The following is a 23,885-nucleotide window of genomic DNA, read 5'->3' as shown; positions in this document are numbered from 1 at the left end:
GATGGAGTGAATTGACGGCAGATAAGAAAATAGGAAAATTTGGCTGAAACTGGCACGCGGAGTTATGGAGACGGAGGAGATGACTCGTTCAGATCCCGTAGTTTGAGAGATAGCAGACTTTCGGCATTGGATGATCTGCTGGAAGGTCTAGAGTTTGATAGGGGCGGTAGCTGGAGATTTTGTATGGGTGGTAAAGGTATAGACTGTTCTTGTTGCTGTTGCTGTTGCTGTTGCTGGGCGTCCTGGGCTGGGCGGGGAGTGAAGGATGTGAAGGGAGCCGTTTTTGATCGAGGAGAGGTTGAAGGAGCATCTGATATGCCGTCAAAAGTATCTAGCATGCCTGCGGTAGGCCGCATATGCCATGCCGTGGGAGACATGTATAGTGGGCTTGGGAATGGATTCCCCTGGTCCTTTGCACGCCCATGGTCAACTCGCAGGTTCAGAGGGTCGGACATCTGGGCGTGCAGGGATGGGGGGCGCAGTTGAAATGCAGAAGTAGGCTGGAGAGGTTGGGAAGTAAATGACGACGAGGAAGTAGGAATGATCTGCTCCCTATCTCGATTGCCTAGTTTGATACCAGAGCTACGACGGCGGTGCTGTTGGGCCTTCTCGGCAGCGAATCTGGCTGCTTCCTTGGATAATTTGTACGTGCTGAATCGTGGCTCGGGATACTGCAGTTCGTTACGTAGCTTCTCCTTGCCATCTGGCACGCGGTTTGCGAAGACAGCACGGATGCCGGAGTATAGGTAGAAACGGCCCCGAGAGGGACAGCAGATGTTGATGTGTATCAGGTAGCGAAGGACGGGTTTATCGTGGGGGTCAGGGGTGGCGGTGCTAGCCTGTGGTATGTCCACGGCGGGACCAGTGGAATAGCTGCGTTGTCTGATGAATGTTTTGGTTCCTGGTTCCATGCCTTCTAGGTCATATGGCACGAGGAAGAGCTTGACGGCCGTCTTGTTTGGGTTTTTGATGATGATCTGTAGCTGTCCCTGCTGTGGGATGCGATAGCAGCCTCCTGGCGGCGACTTTGGGGATTGTGAGCGGCGAGATCGCTTCTCCCTGGCCCTGAGCTCACCGCGTGGAGAGAGAGATATGTCTGAAGAAGGGATCTCTTCAGGAGGGTGACAGGGACACTTTCGAGGAGCAACCTGCTTCTTTGGCTTTTTGGTAGCAGGCCTGCTTTCAGCCGGCAGGGAGTTTTCAAGATCGATAAAGCCAACGTATGGACTTGGACTGTCGTCTGCTATGTTCTTACCGCTGGCCGAGCCTGAGTAGCTGTAGAAGACCGCTGGGAAGGGGACCATGACGTGTGGTGGACACCTCAGGTTCGACTTGCAATTGCCCTTTCCAAGTACGCCTATTTCAGCGGTGAAATCCAGTGGTTTAGATGGGTTGGTCGACATCCTGCCTCTGAGGATAGACTCTTCAAACGATCCAACCATGGAAGCATGGTGTAAGGGAGATGCCTCTGCAGACTGAGAGGGCCGTCTGGGACGAAGAAAATCATGTCCTGCTCCCTGGGGAGACGAGGCCATCTGCAAGCTCCGCATGGAAGTGATAGACCTCCGGGGCTGGTGTGCCTGGTAGTAAGAGGAAGAAAGGGAAGAAGAAGAAGAAGGAAAATTCCGAAACGTCTCTGGCGGCAGAGTCCGTCGTCTGTTGGCCTTCTCCGAGCTGGTTGAACATATGTCCATATGTTCATCCTTGACGGAGAAGTCTAGGTCCGGGTTGTTTGCCTGGATGACCAGCGGGCTTGTGGGAGCCTTGAGGACGTAACTTGACGGGACAGAGCCGAGAGAAGGGGCTCTAGATCTCCCTGTGAGAGAGGCCAGGGCCTGGCGGTGGCCGAAGTTGAGACTGGCAAAGGGGTCCAGCGGTGCAGGAGGGATCTCGATGTTCGAGTCTACCCATCCTGGCTCCTGGTAAGAAGAAGAAGAGGAAGAAGCAACGCAAGAAGACGGCTCAGCCAGCTGCTCGATTCCAAGCAGCTTGGGAGATCCTTCGCGGAAATCTCCCGAATGAAGGGCTGACCTGGGCCGCTCAATGCTGACGGGAGAGCCACAGGACCTGTAGCTGGGGGCCTCCTGGTCCGGGGACCGCTCAAGCTCTACAGACGGTAGCAAAGGCGAGCCATTCCGCTTCTTTTCCTCCAGTCTCTCAAGCGGAGAGTCACCATGCGTAGCAAAGTATTCTTCGAGCTGTTTTAGTAGTGTGTTAGCAATAAGTAGGGATATACGGGTGATATCAAAACGGTAGTCAAGGGGGGAAGAGGGGGAATGATGTATGAAAACTCCAGAACAGCACCAAACGCTCCAGAGCTGCTATGCATCTTCTAGCCAGAATAGAAGCAACAGCAAAGGGAAAAGAGTACTCCGGCAGAGAAAAAGACTACTTACAGCACGGTTGGGGATCCAGGTAGGGCTTTGGCCGTCCTTGATTCTGCGGATGAGCTCCTCACGGCTACTGGTCGGGGGGCCATGACAGGCGGTCTCCATGTTCTGGTCAGCAGAGGCCTGGTCTAGCATCATCTCGTCGTCTTCTTCGTCTGCTAGATCCGACTGTTCATGATCTTGCTGGTGCTGCTGCTGGAGATGCTGCTGCTGCGGTGTTGCAGGACGGCGCAGAGGCAGGGCAGGAGACCAGCAGCTATACTCCCGGCCCTGGGCCTCTGGATCCTGAAATATCGGCATGTTGGGCTCCCAAAAAAAACAAATAAAACGAGGTTTTTTCAACCAGACATTGTACAGACACAGCAACCAGCAAGCAGTCAGGCCGTAGAATGGGGGCAGAGAGACGTGGCAGGGCAGAGAGCTCGCTCTTCCTGCGGCCTTACGGAGCCGGTGGAGAGACAGACCGACAGAGCACAGTGACTGCACGGAGGAGATATTCAAGGGAGCAATAGAAGAACTAGCTAGCTAGCAGAGGGAATGATAGTAATAATAATAATAGTTATCTCGAGCAGCGGTGGAAGAGTGAGTGGAAAGGGGGTTTTTTTTACATGCCGGCCGCCAGCGTCATGTTTCAGGGACGGCTTTCTTCTCTCTCTTCTGTCTTTCTCTGCTGGCTGGCTATAAGACGGGCGATATTGGACTTTTATATCGCTCTCACGGGGCAGCAAATCCTTTTCCCTCATGCCTCCGGGCTTGCCTCGTCTCTTTTTCTCCCCATGCAAGAGTCACCTGCTTGCTCAGGCGATGACGAAGAATCGATGGCTGGCTCACTAAGAGTTAGTTAAGTTAATGGAGCGAGCGAAAGGCCTTGTACGGGCGTTAAGTTACCGCTAGTTAGGAAGAATCCCTGCAGAAGAAAAGTTGCTGCAGTTAAGATTTTCAATTTCTTCGCCGGCGAGATTTTTAACTACGGAGCAACTTAATACACCAGACACATCTTCGACAAACGGCTCGGAGGACCGACAAGACCGACGATGGCGCCCAAGAGGAAGATGGACGACGGCGAGGGCGAGGGCGAGGCAGCGCAGCAGAAGCGGGCGAAGAAGGGCTTCTCTGTCGGCCCAGCAAACCTGCCGGACGGGACCTACAGGCGCAAAGGTGAGAGCCGGAAACAGCCCCCTTAACCCCCCTCCCTCGGCCAGCGTAATGATGTGATTGATACGGGCTACGGTGCTAATACGCAGATTTCTCGGGGCGATAGTCATAAAGATTAAGGCAGATCTCATTCACAAGGCCAAGCTGAAGAAGTCGTACGAAAAGATCAAGGCACGCGAGCTCGCAGCGGCGCCGGTCAAGTCTGTCTACGAGTCCCAGGACGACGCCAACGAGGACAGCCATGCTGAAGCCGCTGCGGCAAAGCAGGACAGTTCAAAACCTGCAGACAGGCCGGCTGGGCTGGAGCTGCACCCGGACAGGCAGGCCATGGTGGACTCTTACAGCGAGCAGGACAGGTTGCGAGGCGAAGAGGCCAGGGCTAGGGCACGACGGAGAGACGAAAATCAGCAGGAAACGGACGAAGATGGCCGGCCCGGTGGCAGTGGCAGTGGTAGTGGCAGGAGGCAACGTCGGGCCAAACCGTATCCCTTTGCGAGGGAGGAGAATGCTGCACAGAAGCGGATCGCGGAGGCAAAGGCACAAGCTGAGCTGCGGAGGATGAAGCAGAAGGAGAGGGCTGATATGGCCCGGGCAAAGCGGCCGGACCAGTTTGGCAAGAGACGGCTGGGCCGCGAGAGCAAGGTGCTGCTGGACAAGGTCAAGCGGCTCGTAGCAGCAGACTGATCTTGCTGCGGCATCTTCCACAGGCATGAACTCAAGGTGCTGGCTCCCCCTTTTTGCCCTGCCCGGATACTCTACGGCCACGATCTTACGACCTCTTCAGAAATAGACTTAGACTTCCTCACGAAACACACAACTCTCTCTCACACACACAGTTTAATCCAGGCTTCCAGAGCGCCGTCCGGGCTCCTCGGCAACTATCCAGAAACTATAACCACCCAGCCAGCTTGTTCGAGATCTTCGGTCCCAGTCACTCCCAGCCATCTTCAATCTGCCATCACTGGTCTCTTTTTCAGGTTACTTATAAATAACCATTAGTTATCAAAGAAAAGGGCGACCCAGCATATGACGTCGACTGACGGAATCAACTCTCCGGAAATTTTACCCTGGGCGATGCTCCACCCGCTGTATGTATCGTGTATTCGCTTGTCACTGGTACCGGCTGCATTGAAAAGGAATGTTAGCCCGGGGGTTCAGCTTGCGGCCAGTCAGGATGTGCTTTCAAAAGTACCTGCGTCTACTCCGTATCTATGCCATGATTGCCCTGATAGTCAGTGGGGGGGTCAGGTTGGGATCCCACTCATGCACTCCCCAACAGATAGATACACAAGAGCCGATTCCTCCATTAACTTATCAACTAGCCAGCTAGCTAATTTTTTAGTTGCTTTGCCGGCTCGCTGGTGCTGACTTTTGACGGGATATGCAAGGTGAGAAAAGACGGCCAAGCAGCCATGGACGCCACAATCTGCACTTTAATGTATTTTTTTCCCCTTCGCTATCTCTTCGGCCGGTTTGGCTGCTTGATCACAGCATCATACATTACATGGCACGAATAACTACCCCGGTCATGCAGTCGATCCTGAAATGAGCTCTTCATGCGCTGTTCCTTCTTTTCTTCGCCTTCTTTTCTGTCGTAAACTCAGGTAGTAATTTGGTTCCTTGTACAGAGTAACTGTTTTGAAATCAGGTCATATTTCTCGTGAGATGGCTGGTAATACAATGAATAAAACATCTAACTCATCAATAGTACTCGTTCATGTCAAGTCGTAAGAGAAGATGCTCAAAGATGCTGTTCAGATCTATATCGGCCGACGCATCCATGTCGTCATCGTGATCAATCATATTCTTGACACCGCCTGCCTCCAAGCTACGTAAAAAGCGGATGAAGCCGCCTACTTGCTTTTTGAACCGCGAGTACAACTCCCGAATAGAACGGTTGTAGTACGCCGTTGTCTTGGACGAGGGCATCAGGCCCGCTGCCGTCGCGATGTCCAGTCGCTCCTGATACGCCTTGACGTGGAAGGAGTACGCCAGGATGGACCGGAGAACGTCTTCAAGCATGTTCCGCGCCTTAAGCTGGCTCTTGTTCAGAAACAGGGCCAGAATAATTCGGTCGAGAACCCTTTCGTGATATTCTCGCAGCCGCCGGAGTCCCTTTGCATGTGTGATGGTGCCTTCCACGTCTCCCTCGTCAATGCACCGTTCGATCTTCGAGAGCCTCTTGTCAAACTGTTGCCATGGATGGTTTATTCCGACCTGGAAGCTGTAGTCGCTCACCACTTGGACAAAGTGGAATGCCTCCACGCGGAATCTCTGCTCCAATGTTCCTACGCTTGATGTCTGTTGGCCTGGAGGGCTGCGAACCAGGTCCCTCACAACAGAGAGCATCCTTATCAGCCTAAGGAGCTGCTTGAAGATTATGTCATATTTCTCAAGGCTCAGAGGGGTTATCACTTCCTCCAGCGGTGAAGGTGGGGTATAATGTATTCGAAGGAAATCAAGGGCCTCAAGCGAATGTGGGTTCTTGCACCTTTCCAGTTCTTCCCCAGTCAGCTCACGAATGGAAAAGCTCAGTCCGCCTGGTAACTCTCTAGAACTAGGGCCGCCTGGGTGCTGCTGCTCTCCATTAGAATTACCTTCATAGCACTCGGATAGGAGCCCCGTCAGGACCAGACGAAGCTCAGAGCTTGCTGGAGGCCAGGAATTTCGGTTCCCAAGTCGTAGACCTGTGGATGAACCGCCCCTTGCAACGCCAGACTTTCGCTCACCGCTATGCATGTTCGGATCGAAAAGGGCTAGGGAAATACGGAGCAAAAACTCGGCATTCCCAAGGAGTTGAAAGCGTTCCTGCACTTGCAGGTGATCTCTAACTTTGTGAACTTTGAATAGCAAATGCAGACATGAAAAGTTTACAAGACGGCTTTGTGCCAAGATAACTGGTGCGAAGGAAAGGGACGGCGCTGACTCGAGGGGCGGACCGAACGTATGCTCTGCGATAAGGCTCTTCTCGATATTGACACATGACCCTTCCTTTACAAGCTCGTAGAGTCTGCTAGACCTCATTTGGCAGTCACTCATACTCTCACTCTGGGACCCAAGCCAGTCCTCAGAGCCCGGAATTTTGTATATATCATCAATGGTAATATTTATTTCCTGCGGGTAGTCAAATGTGTATTCCTTTGGTGTCGCGGACCCTTCACCGGCTTTCCCGATGGCACCGTTGTATTTCAAAATTTCATTTCGCAGACAAGTCTCGTAGCACTTCGCTTTAAGCTGAATATTGTTGATATCTTCCCAAGTTAACCCCCACTCTAGCGTCAAGGAAGACGTGTTTTCCTTCTGGTGCACTTCTGCCAGCGGATGGCCCTTGTGGGAGGACCTTAGCAGATTCAAGCCCACTCCAGTCTCGTAAATAACATCTGCATCTTCGCGGGGGATGAAGCTCGGCATTGACTCTGGGTTGAATATCGTCTCTTCAGTGGTATACTCATCAAGGTACCCGGGATCAAACACTTGAGATGCATTAAACTGGCCGCCGGCTGGTCGAAGGCCAATCCACTGAGCTGCACGATGCAGCCATAAACTGGAAGTAGCACCCATGATCTCATGGAAAATATCTGCAAGCCACAAATGTTGATGCGAGTAGTGATCACACTTTGCAAAAACCGTCGAAACAACCTGTACATCAGCCGTAAGCCTGGTCGCATGTTGGACAATATCCACTAGGCATTTAACAAGACAGCTGATCCGTCTAAAATACATATTAGTCTGAAGCAAGGACGGGTTTGTCTTTGATTTTGCTGAAAGCTGGTCCTCGATACTGTACAGCAGTATGAAAACCACCCGAGCGAGACTGGCCAGGGAAGGCGGCGATCCTGACTGAGCTGGCACAGTAGCAACGAACCGACGAAGCTTTCGCATCCACATTCCACATTCTAGGATTCCTTCAGTCAAGCCGTCGAGTGCAGGTAAACTAATGCCCGAGACGCGGACGTCTCTCAGATGCTTCTCAAAATTGCGAGACTGTTCGTTATAGCGGAAAAACACAGAATTCCAGCCAAGACCCAATTTGAAAAGCGAGGATATGAAAGCATCAGTCTTTGCAACTCGCCCTGAATCCTCAAGACCGGTATTTGTGGCTTGATGTATCAAAGCTGCGTCAAATCCACGGGGACCAGCCTCACTCAGGCATGTTGGGCCTGACAGTTCTTTCCAGGTATCTGGAAATATATCCCAGGATAGTAATTCGTAGCCTGTGTCAGATAACGCTGGAATATTGTGGAGAGACCATATATCCTCATCGGAGATATCATCCATAGGTTCTTCTTGGCTATCATGCTTCGTAGAGCTAGATGAAGAACCTGCCACGCTTAGTGGGCCTGGCTCTTCCGTTTTCTCATCTCCAAATATATTTAATGAGTGTACTTTGTCACTCTCATGTTTGAACAAGTGTATGGGGCTCTCAAACAGCCCCGCCGTAAGGTCTTGATACGTATCAGCCACTGATTATCCGTAAGCCAGAACGAAGATTTAGACTCATACCTGGTAAAGCATCATCCCAGGGGTAGTTTTCCAAAGGCTTAATGGGATCAATCGTGAAGAAAACAGACTCCTGGAGAACATCCAGTTCAAACGGGTCCTCTGGAGATTCAAACTCCATGGCTGGGTATATGACACGCGAGCCTGAGAGACTGATATACCCAGAGTAGACCAGTGTCAACGCAAAATATTATTGTCTCAGCCATCAATCTATCAAACTGCCCCTTCTATCATCCAGATATTGATAGTTATATGCGTCGCATTTCTTCTCTTTCTTCTGCTCCTTTTTTGTCTGTTGTCAATGATTTCCCTTTTCGGCGTTCGAGATTCTGATTATGTAATCCGAACGCGTTTTCACGTGACTGATGAAAATAACGCTAGTCCAAACAAAGCATGGATCGGCATGACTTCCAAAGGTTCCCAAAGAAGCAAAGCTAGAAAGAAGAGCTGCAACAAAGACAACAAGGAACAGCTTCACCAAGCAGAACAGGAGAGAGACACGGGGAGTCTGAAGGACCAAGATACCTTATACACGGCGGATATTGTCCTACACAGCTACTGCCGGCCAAGTACGAGCTGTATGATATCAGAATGCCTCCACGCAAGAAACAGAAGACCGCGGCAACCCCGTCGCAAGAACCACCACAGCCCACGCCTACAGTCCGCGAGATAGATTACGATGCGATAGTGGCAGACCCATGGACAGATGAACAAGAGACATCACTGCTAAAAGGAATAATACGCTGGAAACCCGTGGGTTCGTTCGCCTCCGCTCTGCATATAGCTAGCTCCAGAAGCTAATTATGGCTGGATGATTAGGGATGCATAAGCACTTCCGCATGCTTGCTATATCGGATTATATGAAGAGCCAAGGATATGCGACGCCGAATGATCAGCATACGCGAATACCAGGGATATGGAAGAAGCTAGGGACTCTGTATAATCTATCAGCGCTGGATGATAGGGTCTGTGATAACTCTATCCGGCGGCCCGTTGTTTGAAGCTATGCTAAATCATGGATGTAGGAAGAGCCAATATCTACGGAAGAATCCGAGGATGCAGAACAACCCCAAGAGCTTTACTGCCCGTTTAGTTTACCCGAGGATGAGTTCGGAGACATGATGTGGGATCGAAGATTAAATCCGGAGGGCTCTGTTTCTCCGTCCGTTAGCGGGAGGGCCACTTCTAGACGACCTAGCACCATTGCAGATACAGACGGTAAGTTATTAATTATATATCATCTATTGTTATACGTTGAACCACCTACTGACTTTGTGGGATATCTAGAACCTCGTTCATCCCCTGCTCCATCCCGAGGTAGCCGACGAGGAGGTAGGGCGAAGCGTCAACCTAGGGGAGGCACACGCTCTTCACGGCTCCAGGTCGAGGTAGAGTCTAACAGAGATGCTGCCAGCGAGAAAGGTAGCGCTAACGAGGAGGACGGGGAGGAAGAGGACACTGAGGCAGGTAGGGACGGTAGTGAGGATGAAGGTGACGGAGACTCGAAGGTAGCGGAATCTCCTGCTCCAAGAGCTACGAGGATGCAGTCTACGCGCGGAAAGCCGAAGAAAGGGAGACCCGCGTCAAAACGAGGGGGTAGACGGCGATGATAACGTACTATTTATGAGTTAATGATACTTGTATAACAGCAGAATACCACCGATTGCTTCATAATTGAACATGTATCTGAATACGCCCCAGGATTTTCCGAAAATTCATCCGCATATCATTTGTACACATAAAATAACATAGCAACAAGTACAAGGTACAAAAACATCAATGAGATAAACAGATAAGAAATGCAGCGGGGGGGTAAACAATATCCAATTCAATGGGGAATGCAGAACGATTCTACTCCGTCTAATCAACTCTTCTTTTGGGACTAACAAGATCCACGCTGGATTAATGCATTAGGTAGATGTCCGTAGTGTTAGGGTCACAGACCACACTTATATGTTCTTGATGATGGCGTCGGCATATTCGTGGGTCTTGGCCTTGCCTCCAAGATCACCGGTAAGTGCCTAGTAGTTCAAGTCACAGTTAGCCTAGAATTCCATGGCTCAAGGACAGAGATTTGACATAACATACCTTTCCTTCGGAGAGAGTCTTGAAGATAGCAGCCTCAATCTTGTTTGCATCGTTGGTCAATCCCATGTGGCGCAACATCATCATACTGCTGAGCAGGAGAGCAGTTGGGTTAGCCAATCCCTTGCCGGCAATGTCGGGGGCGGAACCGTGAACGGCCTCGAAGATAGAGCACTCGTCTCCAATGTTTCCAGATGGGGTCAATCCAAGACCACCGATCAGGCCGGCGCACATATCGGACAGAATGTCTCCGTACAAGTTGGGCATGACGAGGACCTTGTCGTTGTATGGGGCGGGATCAGTGACGACTCTCAGACAGGTGTTGTCGAGAAGCTCAGCGTCGAAGTCAATGCCAGGGAAGTCCTTAGCAACATCCTTGGCGGTGTTGAGGAAGAGACCATCGGACATCTTCATGATAGTGGCCTTGTGGACGACGCGGACCTTCTTCCTTCCAATCTCCTGGGCATGCTGGAAAGCAAAGCGGAGGACGCGCTCAGACGCCTCGCGGGTGATGAGCTTGATGCTCTGCACAACTCCGTCAACGACAACATGCTCAATTCCAGAGTATTCTCCCTCAGTGTTCTCTCGGATCAGGACAATGTCAACATCGTCGTATGGAGTCTTGTAGCCGGCAATGGATCGGCAGGGGCGGAGGTTAGCAAAAAGGTTGAAGGTTCGTCGGAGGGTCAGGTTGAGAGAAACATGTCCCTTGCCAATGGGGGTCTGGTCGAGCCGTCAGTTATATACATATCCATTTTGATCCACAGGAAGTTCCCGGAGCTTACAGCAAGAGGGCCCTTCAAGGCAACAAAGTTCTTCTTGACACTGGCGATAGCATCGTCTGGGATAGCAGTCTTTCCGTTCTTCAAGATGGGAGTAACGTCAACCGGCTCCCACTTGATTGGTACCTGTGATCAAAACCGGTATTTAGAAAAGCTGTGCCTCAGGACATGCAAAGGATCCGGGGAGCTATACATTAGCTGCGCTGAAGATCTGCTTAACGGACTCCGAGATTTCTGGTCCGATACCGTCACCCTCAATCAGAGTAACAGTATATTTGCCCTAATTGTGCACCCGTCAGCATTCCGTCCTCGCCGTACAAAAACCCGAGTGCCGTGCAGGATGGACACCTACGTCCGGGCCCTTCTGGCCGTTAAATTTGGCAATCTTGTCCGCGGCCTGGACGGAGTAGCACCGAGACTATCCAACGAAGCACCGTTAGTCTAAATTATCCTCGTTGTGAAGCTATCAATCTCTTCCGTCAAAAGCACCTACAGCATAGAATGGAGAGGGGCGGAAAGTCGAGAGCGCCGGCCCCCGCAGGGACGATCGCATGGGGAGAGAGAAGAGACGACCTGAAGCCATGATGCTAGACCTCCTGGGCACAGCAAACAAAGGTATCTCGATAGAAACTCAGCAATTGGGCAGGGCAGAGAAGAAGGGGAAAAAGAGAAGACGGCGAAGTTTGGTGTTTGAGAAAGAGACGGAAGATGTGAAGCCGCGAAAAAAAAAAAAGTGTTACATCGGAAGCTTGGATCATGTTTGTCTTGTTTGTTTCCGTTCGCCGCCTTTCTCGAAACCTCAACCTTAAAACGACTCGACATCGAGACATCAACAACTACACGACAAGTAGTAGCAGCACCAGCAGAACATGCGATGAATTGATTGCAGCTGGAGACGGAGGCGTGTTTAGGGAGACAGCGCATGAAGATACAGACGCCGAGATGGCCGATGTTCAGCCCCGGGATGCGGCGCAGTTCTACAACCTGCCGGATCTCTACCCTGAAGAGTGGCCCGCACAGCTAGACTCCGACAGCGAGGGCGAAGGTGACGGCCCCTCGAAGAGCGATGACTATCGCCGCCGGTCCCAGATACGATACTCGGGCCTGATTGCAGGGAAACGAGACCAGGAAAGGTTCAAAGGCGGCGATGGCACAGCACTGAAGGACGAGCCTGATCCCCTCGGAGGGCCAGATACGATTCTAAGAACACTAAGGATGCGCGGGCTCCCCGTCGACGACGAGAGAGTACGGAAGCAATTCTTGCTCTCTTCCAAGAACTTTTCAGCGTCTGATTTCCTCTCTGAAACGCAGGAGTCAGCCTCGACTCAGTCACTTCTTCAGGGGTTGGACTACCTGTCGAGGTCAATTGATGAGAAGTCTGCCTCGCTGAAGATGCTGGTCGAATCAAACTTTGAGAGATTCGTGCGAGTCAAGGCAACACTAGATAACGTCTATACGGAAATGAAGAATAGTGGCGAGAGCAATTCGCGACTGCATAGGTCTCCATCCGGCGAGCACCGCAGGTCAGGCTCCCAATTAGGTGGTTCAGCTACCACAGGCTTATGGCGATCGAAGAGCAAGCCTGCCCTTCGGCCAGATACACCAAGCTCTGGAAGTCTGACAAATGTCTCTGGTATCAGCACACCATTGGCAGAGGCATCTGAACAAGCGCGGGAACTATGGAGTGAAGCTTTGAACGGTCAGCAGCGCGAGGAAGGTCTGAAATCTATTTTAGATGCAGTCGAAAAGCAGCGTGAGATGTATGAAATCGGAGGCCATCTATCGAAATCTATCCAGGAGCGTGATTACCAGACGATCTTCGATCAATATAACAGCGCTAGGAGATTTGCAAACGAGGCGAAGGCTGTTGCAGAACGGGCTGCATCAACTAAACAGCCTCTTAGAGATGAACAGGTGTATACCATTCTGGTCACTGGAAGAATGTGGATGGACGTCGAAAAGCAGATCCAAGCCTTCAAACGCGATTTATGGAAACGACTCAGCAATGCACAATCTACCTCACCAGTTGGCGCAGGCGGTGTGCAAGCTGAGGAGCATATGGAACTTATAGCCGCTCTCCTTGAACTTGGAGTAGAGGATAACCCAGTATGGGTCTGGCTCCTTAGCCGCTATGACTACTTGAAGAACAAGATTACTGCCTTCTGCCAAAGGTCAAGGTTTGAGATTGAGACTCTAAGGCGACGGCTTGCCGCCGGGAAGAAGCCTGATCCACAACTTGTTGCTCCCTACCTGCGAAATTCTCTAAGCGAAGGATCTAGACCCAGCAGACACCACCTTGATTCAGAATCAGTAATTGAACTCTGGGAATGTATACACACCTTCTTAAAGAAGCTACTTTCCGTCCAAGGCGGCATTCTTGGAGATGTACTTGGGTTTTGGGATTCCACACAGTCTTTTCTTGATGGAAGCAAACAGAGATTGTTACCCGCTGGATTTGACGGTGAGAGCCGGAAACATCACCGCCTGTCCACCAACGGAGTCAACGATCTCAAAGATGGCATCATAGAGCTTATGGGTCTGATCCGCGACAATGTTGTCACCATTTTCGCGGAACCTCCTGAAGACCTGGCCTCTCTCATCCCCTCTGCTCTGCCAACAAGTCCAACTGTACCCCTTACTGGGCTAACACCAGAATCTCGTTTGATAGTTGATCCCCAGAATATTCCTCCGCTACCAGAGAAAACAGGGCAGCCGTGGGATGATTTCGCATTCTGGCCGCCCTACTCAAACTCCCTGAGTGGAGTGCATTACCTTGGTGAATTCTTAATATTAATCGGCACTGCTGCAAGCGAGATGGCTTCTCTAAACCCCATATCAGGCCACAGCGGCTCCTATGATAGACTGAAGCTCCTGGTGAGCGGAACCCGTGAAAGATGCGCTCGTGCTGTTTGTGCCGCGTGGAACAGTGATGCCGAACTCTGCAAATATCTCGAAGATTGGACGCGGCACCAAACAATTAAAAGTTTGAGTAAAATGCCCAGTTATTTTATGACCTTTGAATCTTCAATTCTTTCTGGGATGCAAAAAATACTATATATTTCCGAATCGATGAGAAAACCCGGTGCGGTGGAAGTTGTTACACCTCCTCCGGCGAAACTTCTCCAACTAGTGAGAACGCAGTTCGTGACTAGCGTGTACAAAGCCTTGAGTGGCCTAGTTGAAAACGCTGAGCACCCAGTGAACGCTGATGTCGACGTTGAATGGGTACTTCCTAGCCCTGAAGGTGCAGCAACAGGTCCAGATACCCATTCTTCCGTCTTTGCAAGTGGAGGAGTTGACTCAAACAACAGGGTTAGTTTTTCCAATACACCTACGACCTTTCTTCTCATTACTGGATACTTACATTCAATATTTAGAACGTCCGTATATTATTGACTCTATCCAATCTCAAAGCTCTCCGTGCTGAGCATGTACCGCAACTCATCACAACATTCGAGTCTTCATTCGCTGTGAAACTAACGGACGAATCGAAAACCATCCAAGATGTACTGGGCCAGATTGATATCCGTTTGTTCCAGTCATATCTCAAACCGATAGTTGAAAACCTGAAACATACTATCCTTGAGGGAATCGCATCCCCTGACTGGGTTCCAGCAAACAGTCGCCCAGATCAAATCCGACCCTACGTATATTCAACCATGCTCTCACTCGTAATGGTTCACAATGAGGTCTCTACCACCCTGCCAATGAGGGTTCCAACTCCCCAGTCTTCCTCCTCATCTAATCTGACCAATAAAATTCTGGCTGAGCTTCTCACTCAGGTCTCCAGTGCTCTGCTTGAGGCATTCATGAGACGGTCCCAATATACTCTGCCTGCGCTCATGCAAGCTACCTTGGACACGGAGTTTATCGCCCAAACACTATCTCAATACTCGACTGATGCCGCATCCAAGGTTCAAGGACAAATATACCTTGAACTAGACCGCAGGACCACCAACGATGCTCGTGCAAAGCTACAGGCCGAACTTGGTGAGATGCGTGGCGTTTTGAAGAGGTTGCGGGAAGCCACTCGTGGAGAATTTGCATGCTTCAGGAAACCGAAAACCCCCAGCTCCTCGAAGTAAATACCTTGAACGTATATATGAGAATCAATGCATTTATGAAAACAAACAAGCGTTATCTATCTTCAAAAGATCTAAATAACTACAAGCTAGCTGAATTGAGCAGGTAGATAAGAAATGAAAGACGAAATAAAATTCCAAGCCACCCATCCATAAAAAGGATCTTAAACAAGAAACTTCCAACAATATACACGACCCGGAGCTAGAAGAAGAATATATCCTCTTCATCCCAATGTTGTTCAAGAAGCATCTTTTTCACAGACGTCTCTAGGGAAGCAGGGCCACAAATAAGCACCATGCTGTTCTTTGAACGCGCGACGTGTCTGGATATCAAATCCTTCGAGATCCTACCACGATATCCACACCATGACTCTGATGCCTGGGTCAAAGTGTGAACAACCTTCAATTTATTCTTTGTATCACATGATACAAATGAAGCCAGCTCTGAACGGCACATAATATCATCTTCCGTGCGGTTGCCATCGAGAAGGGTACAAGTTGTTGTATCTTCTGCATCCTGCAAGACTGCTCGGAGAACCTGGAACATTGGTGTGATACCACTTCCACCACAGATCATGTTGAATGAGGATATATTCCGCTCTTTGCCGTCTATTGTTACCCTACCTCGACCGAGATATTCAAATTTGCAATGGGAGGACAACCTATAGTCCACTTCTGCACCAATGGGTAACTTGTCTAGGGGGACAGTAAGCTGCCCGCCAGCAAATCCAGGAGCTGGTCGGTATATTTTGATGAGAAGTTCCATGCTTCCTTTCAATGAGGGATCGGATAAAGGAGTAATAGCCCTGATGACACCACTGGAAGGGTCATTCGACCTTGTATTGACCTTCAACATAATATGTTGGCCCACACCAATCCCTAGAACCTTTGACGTGTCTGCAAACGAAAATGTGAACAATGCTGTGTCAAGTGATAGGACCTTTTTCTTTGTCAACTTCACTTTTTCCCACTCGTGGATAACTGGAAGAGGCTTGTTAGATTCCCCCTGAGAGCTCTGCAGCTCACGGAGCGCAGCAGGATCAAGTGTTCCGATATGGTAATCAGGCATCATGGCCTTTGCTGATTCACTGTCTAAAATTGATGTAAGCCTCTGATCAAGTACAAAGTGGATGATGTAAACTCACGGATAGCCAGGAATTCATCTGTACAATCTGTGGCCGCTGTCGAAATGATACTCTGGGCACCTCCTGGGTGACCCTCAAGGAACGGAGTACCATCATATACTTCGCCTTCGACCACAAACCAGGGATCAGTCTCGCGGCTGTTATGTTCCTTGAACTCCTCCAAGGTAATGTTAACCTTCAGCCCGGGCTTTTTCATGTTAATCTCAGGCTCAGGAGCTACCTCAACCCGCTTAACAGCACCGTTTGGTGCCTCTCCCCAGTTTCCATCCGTTAAGTCACCCCCTGCCTTCTTGACTTGCTCCATCCAGCCTCCAGGCTGAGTGGCAGGCAGAGTGGGGTGTTTGAATTTCAATACACCGTTCTCCTTGGAGATAGTGATGCGGAACCATGGGTTATTCATCATCCCAAGTACAGACCAGTACATTTCTCGTGGCTGGATGTTCAAGGCTTCGTCCATGGCTCGGACAACAATGCTGTCTGCAGACTCAAGCTCATGTGTTTGCACCTCCAGTGACCAGAAACACCAGCAGAAGTATGTCTCCCGCCAAGAAAGGTCAAGTTGACCACCGTAGAGATATTGACTTGTTGCCCTGTACTTGTCTTCGTCGTACTTTATATTCGAGAGTCGCCATGCTACACAAGTCGACGTTAGCGAATTTGCTCATATGATTACAGGAGGTATGGGCAGCCTACTTTTACCGCTGTCCAAGGAAACCTCTATCCTTGAAACCTGTCTTCCACCGCCCCCATAGGCATAACCTTTGATGGTATATGTAGGCGTTGTGGACATTACCACTTCTTCATCATGTTGTGGGTAGGCAATTGCCGAATTGACGTTAAGATGTTGAATCACATAGCGTTCATCACGCCACCAACTATCATCTTCGGTTGCCATTTCAGGGGAGCACATTGTTCTTTATCCTCTTAGTGAAAGACATAATGATACGGAATGACGGTACTTACGGCAGCACTCTGTTGTCATATATGTGATACCAGTTATCACTTGGATTTTCCGTCAATATTATCCTGGTGATCCATTTCACACTCCTACCCCCTATGTGCCCTGGAATAACTGCCCTGAGCGGCCAGCCATGATCTTGACGGAGAGGCTCTCCATTCATCATGTAGGCAAGCATAACGCCCATAGCTGGATCCATGGCTGTTGAGAGCCTTATGGAGGTGCCGTAGTTTCCGTTTGGCTATTAAAAAATGAGTATCAGGATGCTTATTTCTACTTCCGTCAACGGGTGTCAACATACCAAAGCATCAGCCCCTTCCATGCACATGTATTTTGCCCGTCTATCCGGCTTCGCTCTGGTCAGGATGTCGTGCATCATTGGCCCCGTGAACAAGGCAGTTGATAAACCTGCTGCACCCCAGTTGAATCCCTTGGATTTTCGAACCATATTTTGCTCTTTACGACGATTTCCGGCGCAAACGAGGGTAACAGGACAAGTAACCTGTCGAAAATCGGAAATTATCTGTCGTATAGTCAGGACAATAGGGTTCTCAACCAATCTAAATATTAAGGGATTAGCCATATAACCGGAACCTCATCTGGTCCAAAGATGCTTTACCCTTCAATAGATAGCTCCCAGTTGAGGATGTCATCTTGCTCAATAACAGGAACTGCCCCGTGGTTTCGAACAAAAAATAGTTCAGGGGATGTCAGGAATCCTAAGTCATACCGGCTAACATTAGAATCGAATATTGCCTGTAGCAGCACATACAAGAGGAATAGTACCTTCGTCAAACAAGGCAGTAAGAGGAGATTCAGAGTTAAGCGGGTGAACACCAGTCAACCGGATTTGAATAGGGTCCCTTGGAACATGTCCATCTGGAGTATCTTTGTCTATACCCAAGATCTCCAAAGGCTTCTTAGCTGGAGGTGGAAGGGGAATGTCAAATGTATTCACAAATACATCCCCATTCTTGGTGGGACTTTTCAAGGAAGATAGGCCATTTTCCTTTCCATTGAAAATGGGCAAAGGCTGTATCTGGATGGGTTCAATGGACGGCATGATGGCGTTATTTGGGGAAGAATATTCTGTTTTATCTAAGTAGATAACCACATTCCTGTCCAAGTAGCTCTAAATTTCATGGGAATAAAAGCAGAATAAATACTGCTCCATTCTCCTCTTCCCCAGGAACACCAGCGGCTATCCAGGTAAAAGTTGAAATGCATCCATGCTGACGCAAGCCCATTCCACGGGGCATCCACGGGGCACAGCGTATCCCAGGGGGGTCCAGATGAGATCACCCATCCTGATATGAAGGGTATCGGCGTCTTGAATCATGGGCGTGCAACCTGGCTTCTGTTAACCAGCAGCATGCTCTCAGAGCTGGCTTACAGTATAGAATCGAGCACAACCCAGGGCTCCGCGGAGATATATAGATCACAGGCTCCCTTGACCAGAAGCGATAGATCTGCATTTTGAGGCGTGCACATCCAGACAGGCTGATAAATGGTATTCGGGGGGATATCATTCCGCAGCCGCTGTGCAACAGGAGTGTTTCTGGTGGAATCCATCTTCGACGAGGATTGAGAGGACGAGCATGCAACGAGTAGCGATATCAAGCTTTTGGTGGGCTCGAACTGCATGGGCTTATGCAGGATGGCGGAGGCTGGGCGGGATCCCTGTTCCCCATATGCGCAACCAAGTAAAGCTTGATTAAGCTTGAAATCCTCCTCACTTCTTCAAGGGTTTGTTTGAACGGGTATGATTTCGGCATTTTCGTCGCACTGGAAGAGATAGATAGTTATCAGAACAAGAGTAAACCGATGGGAGGAAGCCATCCTGCGGTGGCAGGCCCTTGGAGCAGCCATCGCTTCAGACTCCCACCATTGTTATCCCCCCCAAAAATAAATATAAGACCAGATTTGACTATGTTAGGCGACGGAGAACCCGTGGGCCTAGACTCCTGCAGTCTTTGAGCGACGTTGAACGGTCGAAAACGACTGACTAGTTACTGTAAGACGTTTCCACAAAATAAGTTGCGTATGCATCTTGAGAATGCCGTAAATTCCATTGCATACTTTAATCACACCGACAGTTTGCCGGATTTTCCAAGGGAGGATTCGGTTGCTCCAGATGTAGTTACAGCATTGGCCATCTTTTACTGGATCGTGGGAAACGTCATCAATCAGCCAGGCGTCCTAATCTGTGCCTAGAAGAAGTGAGACAGCATCCCTAGACTAGTTCATCAAACAGCGGCAAGGGTGACTGAGTTGTCCATCACATAACCCCGGTAACTTGGGGTTATTCACTTAGCAGGTAAAATATGATCCAGCTATCCCGAATCTCAGTGTCATAAGGCAGATCTCTCTCTGATTCAATAATCTTTTGGACGTAAATATCCCAGCTGATCCCCTCAAGGAACTATCCTCTGCCGATGACCTGACCTCATGTTTTGCACGAATATGGCCATAGGGAGCCTGTTCATATATTTCAGCAGCATGGTGGTTATACGCCTAGTCAAAGAATCAGTATATCTAAATTATTGGCCCGGGATCCGGGTGCCGGTTAAGATTTGGATTGTCTCTTAGGCTCCGTCACTCAGCAGCTCCCTATTGAAGGAATGGAGTATCATGCATGTTGCATTAACATTTCACGAACAGGGGATAAATTGGCCACACAAGAGGCACATGGGGTGCCTATGGTCATGCCGAAGTAAGATTTCAGCAATCCAGCGGAAGGGGCTTAGACCCGAAAAGCCGGTCAGTTCATACACTTCGCGATCTCGACGACACTCAGTCCTCGCCATACATACGCCCGCTGTCATAGGTCAGCTAAGTAAGATCAAGCAAACAACGAACAGGATAAAGTAATTACCACCTTGAAAGAATTAGCGGAATAACTCCCTTCTATTTGCCGGATCTCTTGATATGATCAGAACCTTTCTGCACATCCCGTACTGGAAGATACATCTGGCAAAGATCTTTTCTGACTCCTTAGACGGGGCAGCCTCTAAGGTCGTATTGTCGAAGAAAGAAACATCCTTCACATTATCTGTGGCATGAAGATTTGTTTCAGGCATGGTATCCTCCCAAAAAAGGAACTTGATGGATCGGATAAGGAGGATCACCACGAGAACAAGCGATAGGCCTCTCATCTAAAAATGCCTCTCAGAGTAAGATGGAGGGTTACTCACAATAGACCCTGCAGCTGATAACTGCCAGCAGATGACCAATAAGCATCCCATGTTCAATAATCATCTGGTCCTGCTCTGATCCGACTTACAACCGCGTCTCGGTGAATCCCTCCACAGCACGACGATGTTCAACAAATCTGGGCAGTGAGCAGCGTTCAAAATCATAGTGAGTCCGAGTAAAGGCAAATCCGTTTCTTAATTAAGCTTATCTGGCTTTGCCAGGTATATATGCACCCGTCGTATCCCAATATGGTATCTAGCGAGATCTCCAGTTGCAATGACACATAAGATCAGAATCGTGGCTACCATGCAGTAGCGGCAACGATTCGAGGCCACAAGTCCCGAGACTTCAACTTCACCCCTTACACAGCCGCATTGTCAGCTCAAGTTAGGTAGTTAGGGTTCGCTTGTTAAGCATTCGGGCCCTATTTAACCGTACCGACCCTCCCGGCGGACGGACGATGTGGACATGGGTATCAGGCAGATCAGCAACGAAACACACAACCAGAAAGGAGCCGTCTCGACGAGGACATTCATTAGACCTCCTCATTCCATCTGGAGGCACTCGGCTTCGGTCTAATAACTATAACGCCGATAACTAGTGGCGTCCATCTCGTCTAGAAGCAGTCAGGATCCTTCGCTTGTTGAACCTGGCTGCATCGACATCTTCCAGGGTCGGCCCCTCGGCCGGCGTAAGGAATCTCCGCGGAAATCAGAATGAGATATCGCCATGAAATCAGGCTCAAACAGGATATATATCGCCTGCTAACTCGCTGCAGAGTTGTGCAAGCTGTCAGTAAACAGCCAGAGGAGCGAGTGGTTGCTAAGGCGTTGTAGGTTTGGTCGCAGCGAAGTCCAGGAGGAGCAACAACAACGGCAAAACACGTGGTTTGCACAGCTCAAGACTTCTCCCAGCTTCTCTTATTCTTGAAGACACTCGCTGCCTCGCTGCTGACCTCGTGTGTGTGCATGTGTATGGGATGGAAGCGATCCCAACGCCAGCTGTGAGCGTCATAGGCTTCGTTCAGAGCCCCTTCGGGTGGTATATAACTAACTCGTCAACGTCCATGACTCCGTCGTGTAACTAGATAACTAACCAGCTGGCTAAGAAACGCCTCGTCCATGCGTTCGCCATGAGGGCTCCAAAAACTTCCCCCTTACACCATCAGGATCCCATATGATATCAGGAATATTCGAACAAGGCACACCGATAAGCGGTAGTATGCAGGTGTTCCGAGGGATGTCAGCCCCGTTGTGAGATTGTCCTACATTGCCCAGATATGTCCAGCCATATATACCTTCTATCATGATACGTCAAACAACCTGAGATGGCACAGGATAATATCCATCAGCATGAGCTCCCCTGATTATAGTCCCTGGGAAACTGTATCAGCAGGGTAGGCCGCTGTCAACGAGATGGCAGGTGTCTGCTCAAAGTCATCCCCTCCGTGCGCTGGTGTGATATCGCATCTGATCACGGCCAGGGGATATCGGGTCACCTGTAGGTCAGCCACTCGTGGGAGAAGGTACTATGCTGTTCGAGACCATGGATATATTATTATCTATCGGGAGCTCACAGTTGATCCTGATGATGGACGACTCGGGCCCTTGACTTCATTTTAAGCGATATCCCTGGGTACATCCCAAAGTTCTTCAGAGCTTGATATCTACTTCTCTGCCTTGGAGAACAATGACACAAGCAACTGGTTAGGATAGCCCATACAGCTCATCAAAACTAAATGTAGCGGCGTTAGTTCACCCTCTCAAGATTGCAGCTAAATGTTGGATATATATACTAGATATCAACAGGGTCATCTGTCAACTCTATATACCCCAAAATAGACCTACAGGCAGCTAAAAATGCAGCTGATATATGTTCTCCTTGCAGCGTGCACCGGTGTATCTGGGCATATGGAGATGAAAATGCCTTATCCATTTAGAAGGTGAGTGCATTTTAGGACAGCAAAGAACTGTGGCATCTTACTAACATCGATTATAGCAAATTCAACCCAGAAAACAAATATACTGATATTGACTACTCTATGACCAGCCCCCTGAATGCCGATGGTATGAGTTACGCCCTATCGTTGGAATGGAGCAACAGCAAGGCGGAAATATAAATCTGTTTCAAGGCTGACCCCCCCCTTCTGTAGGTTCGAATTTCCCTTGCAAAGGATACCATTCCAACACCACTTTCCGTGCAACAGCAAATTACACAGCTGGCCAAATATACTCCCTGGAACTCACCGGCACTGCAACTCATGGCGGGGGATCCTGTCAGGTATCCCTCAGCCTCGACAACGGCACATCTTTTCGGGTGATTAAATCCATCATGGGAGGATGCCCACTTACGGGCATGTACAATTTCACCATCCCCAGGGACACACCGTCCGGAAGGGCTATGCTGGCCTGGACCTGGTTCAATCTATTTGGGAACCGTGAGATGTATATGAACTGTGCTCCAGTGATGATTAATAACTGCGCTTCAGGCGCTTCCAGGACGTTGAATCCTGAGCTCCCGAAGCTGTTTGTAGCTAATATCGGAAATGGCTGTATGACCATCGAAGGGAGAGAGACGGTGTTTGCAAATCCGGGGTGCGATGTTACCTATGGTGGAAACGTCACTGCTGACAATCCCCCAATGCCTAAATGTGAGTAAGAGACTCGCCCGGGAGTGTTTCAAGTGGCAGAACGCGATAGCTACCCGAAGCTCGATATTATACCTCAGAATCGCGCTCGCGACTTTACTTACAAGCCGGATTACCGCATCTCTAACGCACGAAACACGACTGATAACCATATTATATTTTACCTGCGGCATCCGCCCTTTACCCCTGTTTTCGCCATAGTTATAAGCTGCTGGGTCTCTCTCTCCCTTTTTTTTCATTATTTATTCCCACATCGTATATTTACAACAACGGCCCCTTTGCGGGCCTTACCTTTCGCTACAACCTTCTTTTACGACAGCACAATCACCTCCAGATTGACCATTTTTTCGGCTTGCAGATATGAGGCCACTTCACAGATCTATGACGTTTTGTTGCCATTTATGTGGCACATCAGCGCTACACTAATGATGTTCTGGTACCACTATCCCTATACAGGCCATATAAATATAGATGGGGGAGGGGAAAGGGGGAAGGGATATCCAAGTCCATCGACTAGTTCGCCACGCGGTATTCCAAACAGCTCTTTGACCAAACGGGGCCGATCTTAATTTCAGTCACGGACGAGGGGGAATACGAGACGGACATGAGTTACGCCTAGCAAACGAATACCGAATGTTATTCTCCGTACCTCTCAAGGCGGGCAAAGAATCACGCCCATCGCACGATGGAGAGAGTCCAAGTGTCATCTTAAACCCACGAATGCCCACCGCAGTTCCGTTTCCAACGGCGCGGGGCAGGAGAATAAGGGGGCGTCGTTAAGGAGGGAGAGAGGGGGGGGGTTGTGGGTAGAAGAAGCAACCAAGGAACAGGCGGAGGAGATTGAGATGTGCATACCGCCATTTTGAACATGTGCATGCCTTCTTACTCTGTGCAAGCAATATGTAGATCCATAAGAGGGCCACAACGGTGATTTCCTCGCTTTCTG

At 49.6% G+C, this 23,885-nt stretch overlaps 8 protein-coding genes across 8 annotated transcripts; 3 read left to right on the top strand and 5 right to left on the bottom strand.

Moving 5' to 3' along the window:
• Window positions 1-62: 62 nt before the first annotated feature.
• On the bottom strand, window positions 63-2,690 carry TRV_04044 (uncharacterized protein; the record flags this gene model as incomplete). Its single annotated transcript, XM_003021821.1, has 2 exons — window positions 63-2,321; window positions 2,397-2,690. The coding sequence occupies 2 exons, from the start codon at window positions 2,688-2,690 to the stop codon at window positions 63-65; spliced, it is 2,553 nt and encodes an 850-aa protein (XP_003021867.1).
• Window positions 2,691-3,424: 734 nt separating this feature from the next.
• Window positions 3,425-4,229, top strand: TRV_04043 (uncharacterized protein; the record flags this gene model as incomplete). The annotated part of the gene is made up of 2 exons (XM_003021820.1): window positions 3,425-3,548; window positions 3,652-4,229. 2 exons carry the CDS (start codon window positions 3,425-3,427, stop codon window positions 4,227-4,229), a joined length of 702 nt encoding a protein of 233 aa, XP_003021866.1.
• Window positions 4,230-5,246: 1,017 nt separating this feature from the next.
• TRV_04042 (gamma-tubulin complex component GCP6, putative) lies at window positions 5,247-8,166 on the bottom strand (the record flags this gene model as incomplete). Its single annotated transcript, XM_003021819.1, has 2 exons — window positions 5,247-8,008; window positions 8,049-8,166. The coding sequence occupies 2 exons, from the start codon at window positions 8,164-8,166 to the stop codon at window positions 5,247-5,249; spliced, it is 2,880 nt and encodes a 959-aa protein (XP_003021865.1).
• Window positions 8,167-9,994: 1,828 nt separating this feature from the next.
• Window positions 9,995-11,495, bottom strand: TRV_04041 (uncharacterized protein; the record flags this gene model as incomplete). Its single annotated transcript, XM_003021818.1, has 6 exons — window positions 9,995-10,066; window positions 10,134-10,853; window positions 10,916-11,038; window positions 11,106-11,192; window positions 11,265-11,309; window positions 11,406-11,495. The coding sequence occupies 6 exons, from the start codon at window positions 11,493-11,495 to the stop codon at window positions 9,995-9,997; spliced, it is 1,137 nt and encodes a 378-aa protein (XP_003021864.1).
• Window positions 11,496-11,668: 173 nt separating this feature from the next.
• TRV_04040 (uncharacterized protein) lies at window positions 11,669-14,997 on the top strand (the record flags this gene model as incomplete). The annotated part of the gene is made up of 2 exons (XM_003021817.1): window positions 11,669-14,224; window positions 14,290-14,997. 2 exons carry the CDS (start codon window positions 11,669-11,671, stop codon window positions 14,995-14,997), a joined length of 3,264 nt encoding a protein of 1,087 aa, XP_003021863.1.
• Window positions 14,998-15,196: 199 nt separating this feature from the next.
• TRV_04039 (uncharacterized protein) lies at window positions 15,197-17,545 on the bottom strand (the record flags this gene model as incomplete). Its single annotated transcript, XM_003021816.1, has 5 exons — window positions 15,197-16,086; window positions 16,140-16,772; window positions 16,833-17,053; window positions 17,103-17,338; window positions 17,399-17,545. 5 exons carry the CDS (start codon window positions 17,543-17,545, stop codon window positions 15,197-15,199), a joined length of 2,127 nt encoding a protein of 708 aa, XP_003021862.1.
• A 291-nt stretch (window positions 17,546-17,836) lies between these two features.
• Window positions 17,837-18,160, bottom strand: TRV_04038 (uncharacterized protein; the record flags this gene model as incomplete). Its single annotated transcript, XM_003021815.1, has 1 exon — window positions 17,837-18,160. The coding sequence occupies one exon, from the start codon at window positions 18,158-18,160 to the stop codon at window positions 17,837-17,839; it is 324 nt and encodes a 107-aa protein (XP_003021861.1).
• Window positions 18,161-22,151: 3,991 nt separating this feature from the next.
• On the top strand, window positions 22,152-22,950 carry TRV_04037 (uncharacterized protein; the record flags this gene model as incomplete). Its single annotated transcript, XM_003021814.1, has 3 exons — window positions 22,152-22,234; window positions 22,291-22,358; window positions 22,445-22,950. The coding sequence occupies 3 exons, from the start codon at window positions 22,152-22,154 to the stop codon at window positions 22,948-22,950; spliced, it is 657 nt and encodes a 218-aa protein (XP_003021860.1).
• Window positions 22,951-23,885: the final 935 nt, after the last annotated feature.

This window comes from Trichophyton verrucosum (assembly GCF_000151505.1).
Source record: "Trichophyton verrucosum HKI 0517 chromosome Unknown TV-F-b-10a05.M13f1, whole genome shotgun sequence".
NCBI classification, from domain to species: domain Eukaryota; kingdom Fungi; phylum Ascomycota; class Eurotiomycetes; order Onygenales; family Arthrodermataceae; genus Trichophyton; species Trichophyton verrucosum.
This window is presented reverse-complemented; position numbering and strand designations above follow the sequence as displayed.